Source organism: Pocillopora damicornis, chromosome 9, assembly GCF_964200805.1.
Source record: "Pocillopora damicornis chromosome 9, jaPocDami1.2, whole genome shotgun sequence".
Taxonomy (NCBI): domain Eukaryota; kingdom Metazoa; phylum Cnidaria; class Anthozoa; order Scleractinia; family Pocilloporidae; genus Pocillopora; species Pocillopora damicornis.
In genome coordinates, this window is record NC_142678.1 from 14,589,002 (window position 1) to 14,602,673 (window position 13,672).

General features: G+C 38.2%; 2 protein-coding genes across 2 annotated transcripts in view; one reads left to right on the top strand and one right to left on the bottom strand.

Moving 5' to 3' along the window:
* LOC149040327 (uncharacterized) overlaps window positions 1-13,672 on the top strand; it is a 61,775-nt gene that overhangs the window by 12,236 nt on the left and 35,867 nt on the right. The gene's annotated exons all lie outside the window — the stretch shown is intronic.
* Window positions 6,901-9,272, bottom strand: LOC149040328 (uncharacterized). Its single transcript, XM_089183089.1, has 2 exons — window positions 8,830-9,272; window positions 6,901-7,211 (listed from the first exon to the last, which is right to left on the bottom strand). The coding sequence occupies exons 1-2, from the start codon at window positions 9,128-9,130 to the stop codon at window positions 6,901-6,903; spliced, it is 612 nt and encodes a 203-aa protein (XP_089039215.1). The 5' UTR covers window positions 9,131-9,272.

A 13,672-nucleotide genomic window follows, 5' to 3' on the forward strand; every position in this document is an offset into this window, starting at 1 on the left:
CAAACTAGCAATACTACGCTGAATTAAGAAAGAATTCCAGTAAGAATTCCAGTAAGAATTCCAGTAAGAATTCCAGTAAGAATTCCAGTAAGAATTCCAGTAAGAATTCCAGTAAGAATTCCAGTAAGAATTCCAGTAAGAATTCCAGTAAGAATTCCAGTAAGAATTCCAGTAAGAATTCCAGTAAGAATTCCAGTAAGAATTCCAGTAAGAATTCCAGGCGCGTTGCTTTTCACGTGCATGCCCAAGCATAAACAGTAAATGTCGTGTAAACTGTGAACATCAACAACTCGTGGACAACGCCATTGGTTCACTAACTTTGAACAGACTTCCCTGAAAAGATATCAGCGGCTACTGGTACCATACAAACGACTTATTCTGAAATTCACCAAACAAACGACCCAACATTACCGACGGATCCAAACTCAACGATCGCCTTATGCAACTTGAGTCTTCAATAACACCGAAGAAAAGTGGCTGACAAATTGAAGTTCACACGAACCAGACTTACGACACTTGACTGACAACAACTTTCCTTTGACTCAGATGATGACTTCAGCTGAGTTTGTCGAAACGTCAGTCACAAGACAACAATCTTTCTCAGGATTATCGGCCTCACCCGGACGATCAGACTACCCGAACAAAAGCATAAAAATTTGTAGTAGTGAAATAATTAAATTTTTTTTTCAATCTTTTTAAACGGAATTCAGAACGACTCTTAGCTTCCGCCGCAGTACTTGAACCTCGCAAAAACTGTGCATTGAAAAGCCAGTGGACCTTAGAACTATTACTTTCCGCTAAAATGAGTGCCCGCTTTTTACAGCTGTAAGAGCTAAGCTAAGAATGAAACGTCCTTAACATAACCAAGGAAGTTTTCATTCGGCGATCTTTTGCTACCAAGGATTAGGGTTTTTCTTGTTAAAATTAGATAGGGCCGGCATTAAGAGAATTCGTCTTAAATTATAAAGTTACATACCACGCAGTTTTTGGGCGGCATCCTTCCTATCTATATTTTCAAGAGCATCTATAAGTCTTCCCACTGTTGCTTCAATTCCTTCTCTTTGAAACCACTTTTCAACGGCCTCATACACCTTTTCACAGCTTTTTCTGGAATTAGCGTTAATATTACGAATGTCAGCAAAAGATAGTCCCAATTGAGCGGCCAGGAATTTCCAGTCCTCATTAAGGTCAGCACATATTGACATTACTTGAATCGGAGTGACAGGAGTTTGTCCGTACTGTATAATACTAGAAGTGTCTGCAAATAAGTGTACATTTAGTTTAAAACAAAATAATTAAACAGATAATAAACAAAATGTGCTGCCATATAAGTCGAAGGGATTATTGAACAACATTCACTCCGCCTTCGGCGTATATTTCTGTTAGTATAATTGCTCGGGTGCTTTGGAATTATCTAAGAATTTCGTTTTGCTGTTGAAACCATTCTGCAACAATTTTTTTGAAAACTCGTACTGACATAAGCAGCCAGTCTCCTCTAGAATATAATTCAATCAGCAAAATATTCATGTCTCTCTTTTGAAAAGGCTTATACCAAACTTAAAAGTATCTTTCGTTCTCTTCGTCATTGAATTGTCTATCGACGCGTTCACCACTTCCTCGGTAATATTTTGAAATTTTGCTATAATCACCTCGCGCGAGATGATTATAGCAAGATATGATGCAACCCTCGGCCAATCAGAGCGCCTGCATCTCTATAATCACTGAAACAATTCATATGCGTTATTGACCAAGCGTGAGGTCAAGATGGCTGGATGGGAATTCCAACTGTTGCCCCACTTCCGTTTTTTCTTCCACTTTTGAAGCACTTTCCGTGCCCTTTCACGGTAATCGCTGTGATCAGTCTCAATATTATTTATCAAAGCTGATTTAAGACCTGAGACTGCACCCAGCCTCTCCAGTCTGCTCCAGCTTCACCGCATGATAACCATATGTGGTACTGGTGTACTATAATTTAAAATGGCATAATAAACAAGTAAACAAAGATAAACAATAAACAAACATTAATGCGACAAAACAAGAGTCGACGGTCGAGAAAACGAGGAGAAGCGATAATGTGGCGATGCAAGAGTCATTGGTCGGACATTATCGCGCTCCCCAGTGAGAAATTACCGTAAAGGAATTTGATAACGACTTTAAATTAAAAATATTTAATTTGGCCCGTGGATGAAATTCAAGTTGAGTTTTTAAATTTGCACTTAGCATCAAGCTGACTTAAAAGATCTTTGATATATTCTAAAAGATAGTTTGCACATATATCGATGCATTTCTGTGGTTCAGCAATTTTTGGTGCAGTATCCGTTCTGAAAGATAGACATACAGTTGTTTTAGAAGTAAATTCTGCGACATTATTTCTTTTCCAGGATACTATGGGGTGTGAATATTATTTAGTTAGCTGTGCTTTACAAACATTAACATGAAATTCGTGTCTTGCAATTTGGTCTGAAATCGACCGCGCGAATTCACAATCACAAGCTGTTGATCTTTGGAAGGATGAAACAAGTGATGGAAAACAAAAGGAAATCCCTAGGTTAAGATATAATTTGTCGAGAAAAACGTGAATGTTTTTTCGAGTTGCCACTTTTCTCCTCGAACTCCCTGGAGGGTCTTGTCAGGAAAAGCAAGATCACAGGAACTCCAGAAGAAAATGTGGACATTTATTCCCTTGTGCATCGCTCCGTAAGCGACCCATTTGTACCCACTCATCGTCGCATAAGAAAGGGTGGAGTTTTGAGCCGATGATCAACGCTGGTTCGTTCTCATTGATCACAACAAAGAGACAATGTAGGTCTTTAATCACTTAATTTATCACGATAATATTTAATGCTCAAGCAAACCATTTCAATCTCCTGATGCCTCGAGGTAACTATTGTAGCGTTTTTTTGTTGTTGTTGTGTTTTAATTACCAAGCCAAGAAAAAAGCTAGAAGTAGACTTAACACACGTAAATAAAACGGAAAAGTTTTAAAGATCATTACGCGAAGTCAATTTCACTGTAACCCTTGCGCATGGAGAAAAATTTATCGCTAGATTTTACTGAATATTTCACGGTTGTTCGAACAAAACCTTGTGCTACCTTCGTATCAAAATAACCCACACCCGTTTCTGAAAAAAAAGCGCAAAAAAGCGATGATCTCTCACCAAAATCGTTTCTTTGGACACTGAAATAACCTTTGGCCGTACATTTTTCTCTAGCGAGTTGCAATGTTTGCCCTTGTTGCGATCCCAGAAATCTTTGGGGCAAACACAAGGACCGATTACTGACAACTCATTCATTAGGAACAAAGTTTATTGAACGTGGTTGCTATGGTTTCTTTTCATTATGAAAATTGTCCGCGTATTATAGCAATTACTTCTACATGATCAGTCAATTATATCGCAGCATTTGTCTTCTCCTGGTATCAAGTTACCCCTCTCAAAGTATTATTTTGATATGGTATAACAAAGAGAATTCGGCAATGAAAAGCAGCTCTTGGCTGAGCTTTGCCCGTTAGTTGCAGTATCTGTTACGTGTAGAGTTGCTGTGCACTAATCTTCTGTTTGTTGACATTCTTTAATCCGGCCACGAATTATGACGAAGGGAATTAACAGCAAAACACACTGTCGTATTATTTAAGTTGCCTTTGAATGCCATTGCTGGAGTGTTTCCATAGAACTATATACTAGTTTGGAAAATAAAATCGTGTTACAAGAACCGACTTTTGTGTAATGAATTTGATAGGCTGTTTGGAGTCCTCCTTTCTCGAACATATAAACTTTCTTAGATCAAGTCTCTACTCCCTTGTCCTGAGACACACATGTTTTCAACGAATGATAAGGCACTCTTTGTGTTGATTATAAATGACAAAATGTTACACTAGAGATTCTATGGCTCCTTTTAGGTCGCTATAATTTGTCTCTTATGACTTTTTCCCCTTCCTGAGGTTGTCCAAACGTCAGTGATTTTTATAAATGGTTTAGAATATATGAATATATTTAAACTGCGGATAAAGACGTGAATGAAAGTGATCCTCGCAGTAATGTGCACTACTTAGGCAGTAGAATTTTTTTCAGGCCTTATTTTCACTACTGCCTAAGTAGTGCACATTACTGCGAGGATCACTTTTATTCACGTCTTTATCCGCAGTTCAAATATATGACTTTCATATATTCTAAACCATTTATTCATCACTTCACGGGTTTATTTAGAACCAACTTCATGACCAGCTCCCAGTTGGCTTGTTAGCTCAACTGGTAGAGCGCTGCACCGGTATCGCAGAGGTCATGGGTTCAAATCCCGCACAGGCCTGAATTTTTTTCAGGCCTTATTTTCACTACTGCCTAAGTAGTGCACATTACTGCGAGGATCACTTTCATTCAAGTGATTTTTATGTTATCGACAATAGTCCTTTTCAAGACTACTTTTCATCGGAAGATCGGACTACACGATTGACAGTTACTCCTAGGTTCAAACAATATACTGACTATTTTAAAGGTAAAGCTTACCGTTGAAATTGGTCCTGACTGATTGCACCCCACAAAAGTAACTTTTCTAGAACGTTTACGGCACCTCTCTTTGAGATAATTAAATTCACAAGATGTCCTTACCACAGAATACTGCGGTAGCCGGTAGCAGAATGCTGTTGCAGCCGGTCAGGAGTCGAGTGGAGGGAACTCAAGGACCCATTGTAAACTCAGGCAGATTTTGGTATATTTAAAGAGATAATTTACATTTGAATCAATACATTTTTGCGATTTAGCAAAATGAACTCTTTCTCGAAAATTACGACCTTCCTGTTATCACACACTGTCGAGCGGAGGAAACTCAAGGGGAAATTGTTTTAAACAAAGAGACTATTTCATGATTTCGTATCCTGATGAAGACTTGGCTACTTCACTGCTCAGTTAATTCAGACAATTCGCTTCATTTTTTCGGGAAGGAAGGACTACTTGATGACATTCCCTCTAAAGTGTGTAGTTACACTGACACAGCCTTTTTACCATCCCATCAAACACTGACACTGTTCAAGTTCTTACTGACGTTCATTCAAATTTAAGATTGGATGAGGTTGGGTGAGGTTGAGTGAGGTTGAGCATGATATCATGAATTATCAATGCCGAGGTCTGAGGCTTCGGCAGATAACACAGACACGAGGTTTGATAGTTCATTATATCATGCGAAAGCCAATTCAATAATTGTTTTGTTCTACATTTTTTAAACAACCTGCAAAAGGAGTATTACTCGGACGAAGGGGATTGGAAACTAGTTACTCTTTGAAATCCACGTAATATTATGTCAAAAAGGGTAAGTTTCTAAAGAAACTGTGGTGCTGCGTCGGTGGGAGAGTATAAACAAATATTTTGAGGGAAACGAGTTTCTTTCAACCTTATTCAGATGTTTTGATTATACTTCATATCAGATAATTGATACCAATACGATCCCACCAACAGCTTTGAGATAACTTGTACTGTATTAAAGATGTATTCAGAAATTGATTCAGTCTCTTGAAACCTACCTTGATTATTCACGCTTTCCATCACTTTCTTTTACCAGTAGAGTGGACCTAGTTTCAGTTAGTATGAATCTGAGTGCAAGTAACGAAGTACTTTCCCCGCGAATCCGGAAAAACGAGGCTCTATTAGGGCAGTTTGATTGGTTCATACGGATGATTTTTGGAGGACAGGCGCATAGATGACGTTTTATCATATTCTTAGTCGTTTAAGACTAAAAAGCGGACAGGCTCGTGTTCTTGTCTGATAATAATATAAATAGTTCACGCCACGTGCTACCCAATGAACTCATTATCTCCATGTATCTAACAACTATACTGTGACGGAGCTCGAGATTTCTATCCCGTGATGTAGTTGATGAGGGCGAAGTCGAATCTCTTATCCGACATAAAGAGATCTAAAGCTCTTATTCTTATTGTTTTGGTACAAATCTACCAGTCTTCCAAAACTTGTCAACAGGACAGGTTCATGTTTTAATTTCATTTTGTTTCAATCACACAATGATAATCCACTCATGCACTTTACTCTCTTAAACGTAACCAATCAAATTGCGCAGTTTTGAAAGAGCGCTGGTAGATTTATTCTAAAACGGAATAGCGAGTACCATAACCAATCAAACTGCATCATCCATGAGAGAACGCCATAGTTACATGTAGTGGCTGCCGATCAGAACCTGAGTCGCACAACACTTTTTAGTTTCTTATGTTCGAAAGTTACAATGTTTGGCTGCTTGACTCTACGAGCAACTTTTCCTCTTTGAAGCAACTTTTATACCCGGTTTTCATGTTTTATCATTCTCCAGCGCACGATTTAGAGAAAAAGCTTCTTCATTGTGTTTAGCACCAACAAGTATTAATTTTCATGAAAACTCTCTGAGTCAATGAGGTGTTCTAATCCTTCGTAATTGTTGCGTTTGTGCTTCAGTTAAAATATAAAGACAAAACCTTTCTATCAATCAAGCGTTCTTTATTTCTCCACTCCATTTCGATCAACTGAAAGCTCCGACGTGCTCAATAAGGTACATAAAGGCAGAAAGGTAGCAATAAAAAAATTAATGATAGCATTGGTAAATCCTCTTTGTAAAAGAAAAAACTTTATAAAATTGTTTTTAATTAATACTAATGCTATTGAAAAATTGGTACACAATCTACTCAGCACTTTTAAAAACCACACCCTTAATAGCCAGTATAAAACGTTAATAATTCCTGGGAGAATGCAATAAACTATGGCTCTTGGAAAAGTGTTCGCTTCTCGGAACAGATCATGTGCCTATCTGTACATATTTTCGCACCAAATGGAGGCCTTTGTTTTTCGTATACTTAAAATACTAAATACTTTTGGAACGCATGGCACAAAATTTTTACGAACAGCTAACCGTTTACTGCGTGAAATATCACTTTTCTTCCAATTGGTTTTCAGAGACTATTTTGATGTCCTGTACAACCTGGTCAATCCTGCCCCAAATTTCTTCCAATCGAGTCCATCTTTGCATTGGACCCTGCTCGTCAAGCCGTTCAACTGTTGTCTCTAGGCGTTGCACCCTAGTTTCCATGTGCTGTCGCTCTTCATCTCCCGTTGCTGTTTGTATTTTGTACACGATTTCTTTTAATTCTTTGAGTTCTTCCTTGAAAAGTTTAACGTCCTTTCGTAACTTTCCACTTCCAATTCGAACGGAGCTCGATCCGGCCTCCACTTTTTCTGTATCTTGTTAGAAGGAAATTTGCAAATGTTAACCGAAGGTAACAAGGTTACAGTAAGCTCTTTCTTAAATAATAAAGTAAAAAGTTTTCAGGAAGGTAACTTAATACTGGGTTAAAATAAGATTTCTGTTTGCACTGGCATTTTATTGGACATGTATGAATAATTCAATTTGTCCTATTGTTTTCGCTACATTCAGGCTCTAAGCCCCTGCTGTAGCACTTTAACTTCGCAAAAATTTCGAGCCGCGAGAAATTTGTCTCTATCCTTAGATATTTACACATAGAACCTTCCCGAAATATTAATTTTCCAGTTTTCTCTATAAATCCCCACTTAGTGCCCGAGCGCAGCTTAACCTTTTCTTCACATTTCCCGTTCCTAGATGCAAAGAGGCAAAAGATTTGCAGATGTACACGGTAGTAAGGTTGCTGGCTTTACAAGCCGTTAACATTGCCCTAACAATTACTCAAATGTTGGCATATGCAATTGCAGTGGTGGACTAGTTCAATTTCTTCAATTATTTGAGGAGATCTAACTCGAGTTTAAGGGCTTTAAGCTTCCACGACAATGCTACAACCTGAGAGACTGTGCGCAGACACGTCGATGGACCTCACAACCTATTACCTTCTGCAAGCAAAGATTCCATTTGCTTTAACTTTGGTCTTATTTAACTTAAGGCTACGTTTAATTAGATACCACTTTCTTGGTGCACTGCATGTGCCTACCGTTGTACAGTTGTAGAGTATTGCAGTAAAAAGAGCAACGTGGTACAAAATGTAAAGGTGTTAATGAAAAGCTCTTGTCAATGCCAAAATTTTGACAAAAGGAGGATTTGGTTAGAATAGAGTTTGTACACCGGTAAATTTACAGGCCGAGGGCAGGTAAATTAATCGAATAGGTATATATATTTAATGTGCGTTAAATGTATTGATATACAAAACTTCGCTAACATTCGCACGCCATTCGTCCCTAGCACGATGGATGTACCTACTCTTTTCGAGTCCGAAAGTTTGAGCGTAAGCTTTGAGCCCTGGCCGCGTCAACTTATTGTTGTCCTTTTGTTGTGGTTTCTTTTCAATTTTTTCTCCTTACAATTTACATTCTTCTTCAAAGGATATGTTTTCAAGTGTTCAGATTAAAACGCACACGTGAGAACGTTTGAAGACATATCTTTTACCTTCAAGTCGATAACAATGTCAAAATGCAGGGATGAGACCCTTAGCAAACATCGAACTAAACCCGACAAAACCAAAAATGAATCCGAAGAAACCTGATCAGATTCGTTCAATGATGGCTAGTGTCGGAGCAGAACCAGGACGAGTCACAAGAGACTTTATGAGTGTCTCGTGAAACCATTTTGAAAACCGTGAAGGGCGTGGGGAAGGTTTATGGACTTACACCACACAGCACTACATAGCTCCTCAGGCCATCCTAGAAGGAAGGCACAATAAAAACTGTTCGCAGCGCGATCTTCATCTAAAATGAAGCCTCCTTGACAAGGCCACGAAGACTTTCGTTCGAAGATCTTTTCCTACCTGGCTGTTCAGTTTTTTCGTTAGGAAAGTAAATAGATCTAGATAAACCTAGTATTGAGAGATTTTCTTCACAAGAGGAGATTACATACCGAGCAGGTTTTCGACGACGTCTTTCCTATTTATCTCGTTAAGAGCATTTATAAGGATTCCAACTGTTGCTCTATTTCCGTTTCTTTGTTTCCACTTTTGAAGCAATTTCCGTGCCCTTTCACGGCATTCCCTGAGATCAGCCTCAATAATATTCATCAACGCTGATTCAAGCCGTAAGACTGTACCCAGATCTCTCCATTCTGTGCCCACTTTACCACATATTGACCGTATGTGGATTTCAGTGACAGGAGCCTGTTCAAATGCTATATCACTAGAGGTGGCTGCAAAACAAGTAAACATCAGTTGAAAAAAAATTGTGACTTAAAAAGAGCCGCAATAATTATAACTCCTAATGCCATATTTCATAATAATAAGTAACGACTTGGAAGGGATAATTATGAGTAAAACTGATACCATTCTATGAATTTATGAACATAAAAACCTTCATTTCTGGCTTCTGAATCATCCATCCGTCTAGGAGAATCAGTTTTAATCCCGTTTCTGGTTATTTCCAGCTTCTGACTAAGCTAAATTAGCTGCTGGAAAGAAAAAAACACTACCTGTCAGGATTGAAGTTAACCCACAATCAGGCCTTCTTTTTCTCTTTCTCTCTATGGTGTCTTTCTGGATTCCATCTGCCAATCTGATCTCCTCCAATCTTCCATTCAAATGCCTCTCGCTCCCTTCATCTGATGTATTGTTTTTCAGCTCAGATGATCTACCGACTGACATTTTCTCGTTTTCATAGACAATCTTGATTTTCTCTTGCATCACACATGGATCCTTGTCGATCTCGTCAGAAATTTTCCCCTCGCAAGTGATCTCGTGCGCAGGACCTTGCTTTATACTTTTTTCAGTTGACTTTTCCATCTCCAGCCGTTCAACCTTTGCCTCTAGACATTGCAACCTTTCTTCTAAATTTATTTTCCCTGCCTTCACGTTTTCCGTTCCTGCATTGAAAGAGACAAAAGAGTTTCAGATCATTACCAAGGATAGCATGGTTATAAGCTGTTTACCAAAAGACTAGATAAATATCCTCGCACTGGTAACATCGTGCTCGATTACGGAAAGGATTTCTGACTTGGGGCTATTTACATGCACGCATAAGATTTGCTTATGGTGAAATAGTTTAATTTTTTTACGTAAAACTTGAGCGCATAACCTTGGTAAAAGCTGTGCGTTAAAAATCCTCACGAGCCACTACTTTCAACAAAAATTATAACCATCATTTTTTATTCTTATATCCAAGTACACCTCAAAATCTTCCTGTTCTTAACTGCGTTAGAAATGAAACCTCCTGCGCTTATTTCTCGGAAAAAGTTGGACCTGACCCTGAGTGAGCTCCCATGAAAACAATAGATTACGCACCAACCAGCTTTTGGGCGGCTTTTCCCATCCCTATCTTCACTAGAGCATCTGCAAGATTTCCTACAGTTCCTTCATTTGGGTTGCTCTGTCTCCACTTATCGATCACTTCCCACGCTCTATCGCGGTTTGAGTTGCAATCAGAATTAAGATTACGAACCACAGGTGATCCAAGCCTTAACTCAGCACCCAGGTCTCTCCAGGCTGCACCTACTTCATCGCATATCAATAATATGTGTCTTTGTGTGACAGGTCCTTGTAAACTACCCAAGGTGTCTGCAAAAAAATATATGTATCTTGTTGAAAACAATATCCGTCGCATAAAAAAATTAAAGCATTGACAAAAAGTACCGGAAGGTGTGCTAAGAGCTGCAGAAATTATAAGTCTGGGTGCCATACTGAATTGTCAAGAGGATAATTAGTAAACTTAAAGTCCATTTATTAAATGAGAAATTGAAGAACCTTCATTGGTGGTGACTGAATCATTCATGTTTCTCCAGGAAGATCGTTGTCTGGATGCTGTTAAACTGAGGCAATTTCCACCTTCTAACTTGGCTAAATCAGCTAAAGCAGACATAAAAAAAAATTGTGGTTACCATTTCTGTTGTCATTACTAAACAAGCGGGCTAACATAGCAAATACAGGTTCTGATACCCATTTAACATAAAAAGTACTATGACTTGCTATTTCGTCCTTGAAACCTGTTGGAACACGCCTGTATTTATTAAGGCAATACACTATGAGGAGTAGTGTTCCTCACATTTTTACCTTAGTAAAGCAGCTAAAATAATATGAAGAACTTCGGGTTACAATGAGCCATAAACTGCTTAGTAGGGTCTCTACTTCAGTTCTTCCGATTTTCTCGTTATACTTTTCAGACATTGTTTGCAAAATAACCTCCCTCCTGAGCGTAGAGAACTTTGGCATATTTTCGGTATTTAAGTCGCAAAATGAGTCTGGCATAAATTGAGTTATAGGACAATGAAACTAACTGAGTTGCCAAACTAATTTCATCAAAATAAGCTCAGTCTTCCAAAAACTAAACAAAAATAACCATCCCATTATCTAGACAATTTTTTTTTCCAAAATTTAACCGGCCCCCAACTTGACCCAAATCATGAGATAAGTTGATGAGATTGTAACAGCGGAATGGCGAAAGGAAAATCATCTAAACTAATCATAACCATTTCAATTTCATTTCATTACAATTTCAATTTCATCAAATGTGATTGGTGCACTAACTGCTTTGTTCTTCACCAATTATTTTTCAGAGTTGTAATCAGACAGTGTAATTGGACAATTGGCTGTAATCGGACACCTGTAATCGGACAGTTGAAGCAGCTAATCGTTCTGGGGAATTTCTAAAATGGACGAATTTTAACTTTTAACATTGTCTTCATTGGAGATATTTGCTCTAAACGCGTTTTTTTTTTTTCGGAAATTGTAATGGTTATGATTAATTAGTAATAGGACTTCGCGTCATCCAATTCTGTCTGTAATCATACTCTGTGCCGTAGCTCACCAAAGTGAAGAAAACTGGTGTTTTTGAACCTTCATTTACACTCAGTCCGTTGACAATTATGTAAAATCTAAGTGTGAGTAAATGTCAGTTATTAAGTGATTTAGAGTTAATAATTCACAACTCGCTCTAAATTAGTACGTAAAGAGCAGCTCCCAAATAAAAGATTTACATGAAGTACAATTTTGGTAAATTGATTAGAGTCAACTCTCAAAACACCTAAGGGATCGGCTTTAGCTGTGTGTCCTAGAGTAGAATTAGCCTGTAATTCGTCTGCTTAAAAGCAAGCTAGGGTAATTTTACTGAGACCGGCTAACAATAAAGACTATCTCACAAAGGTTGCCCAATAGGGAGAGGGGACTCGAGCACTCAAATCATCTATGACTAATTTGACATATTTAACCTCATGACAAAGACTGGTGTAGGTGTGTGTCTGTGGGTGAGATTTTTCTTTTTCGGTTTAAAAAGAACGCCAAAATGACAATATTTGTTTTCTACTCATTGACAAGTTCACACTAAGATGTGTCCTCTCCTTTCTTTCGTACTTAGCCTCAACCGTGAGGCACCCAAACACGATTTCGCTGAGTTTAAATCACCACATGTTTTTTCGGTTTAATGGCCCCCTAGTACATTTTGCCCAAGGATGTTTCCTCAGACAGATGGCCAGTTGTTGAAATCACGTGACATTTCTAAACAAACCTCCAATACTTTAAAAAGTTTTAAAGAACGTGCGTTTGAAAATCATGCGGTTTTGACTTGAAATTTCCGGTATGCTCCTTCTATATCAACATAGTTATCAGAGATAGGAATAAATACGATTTAGAGAGGATATTTCAAGGCTGCGCATGGATTCGAATTTTATATTCGAATGTTGATTATATCTCGATCACAAGTGGGCGAAGCGAACGAGCGGGAGATATTTTCAACACGGGTAGAAAAATTTATATTCACCAGCAGATTTGTAATTTGTTCTGTTTACATTTACTCGGATACTAATTGCATATTTAAATAAAAAACAAACTTTAAGACGCCTCCTGTCAAAACCGAATGCCAATATTAATTGCATCTGCTTAACTACTAATACTGAGCCCTTTAGAGCTTTGTGGTGAGTTAGGCCATGAATAAGTTCGTGTGACATGCGTTCTGCATACTTCGGAGTCCGATGTTCGGGAGTTGGATTTCTCTTGACGACTCACTCAAATTTTCTTTCTTTCATGTTCGTGAAAAGGCGAATAACATCAGTCTTCGTTTTCTTTGAATACTTTTTTGTTGCGGACTGGCTCGTTGAAACAAAATTTTGGATAAGAGGCGCACTGAGATTAGTATTCGAAAACAAGAGTCGGAAATCAGCCAAGAAACGGAAATTAGACAAGACAGAGAAAATAAGTTCGGAGCCAAGCACTTCTGCTTTGTTTCATCATCAGATTTGATGGCAGAAGCCAGACAAACGAAATGAGGAACTATCTGTGAGATAATGAACAAGATAATAACTTACCTTGTATCTTTCAGTCAACAGTCGAGGACAATTTGTCTTCGAAGCAAATTTTTCGAGAACATGCGTAGTCAGCAATACTTACGTAAATACTTGACTTTTCTCCAACAGCAGTTAATACGAACAGAGGGTACTTTATGTTAAGTTCAAATACCTGAAGACTTCCCATTAAACGGTAAAGAAATTACTCTTAAAATTCTGTGGTCAACAGAAAAAAATGCATTTATTTCGCAAAAAATTATCCATGAAGACGTTCAGAAATGTCATCAACGTTCCCCATTACCCATTCCCTCGGCTTCCGTTTCAGTCGTTTACAAAATATTTGAACAGTTACTAGGTAACCAATGACATACCATTTTAAAATAGCCAAACTTTGTACTACAAAATGACAGCGTACAGGATGCATATTTGAAAGTTGCGGGGGCTTTTAGAAAAATTTGTGTTTGCCACCGTCTGCTCTGTGAAT

What these genes read in the sequence shown, in the direction of transcription:
- LOC149040328 (XM_089183089.1), bottom strand. Translation starts at nt 9,130, where the DNA reads ATGTTTACTTGTTTTGCAGCCACCTCTAGTGATATAGCATTTGAACAG. An exon ending in CGTCGTCGAAAACCTGCTCG is followed by an intron (nt 7,212 to 8,829) that starts GTATGTAATCTC and finishes CCTTCTAACAAG; the next exon opens with ATACAGAAAAAGTGGAGGCC.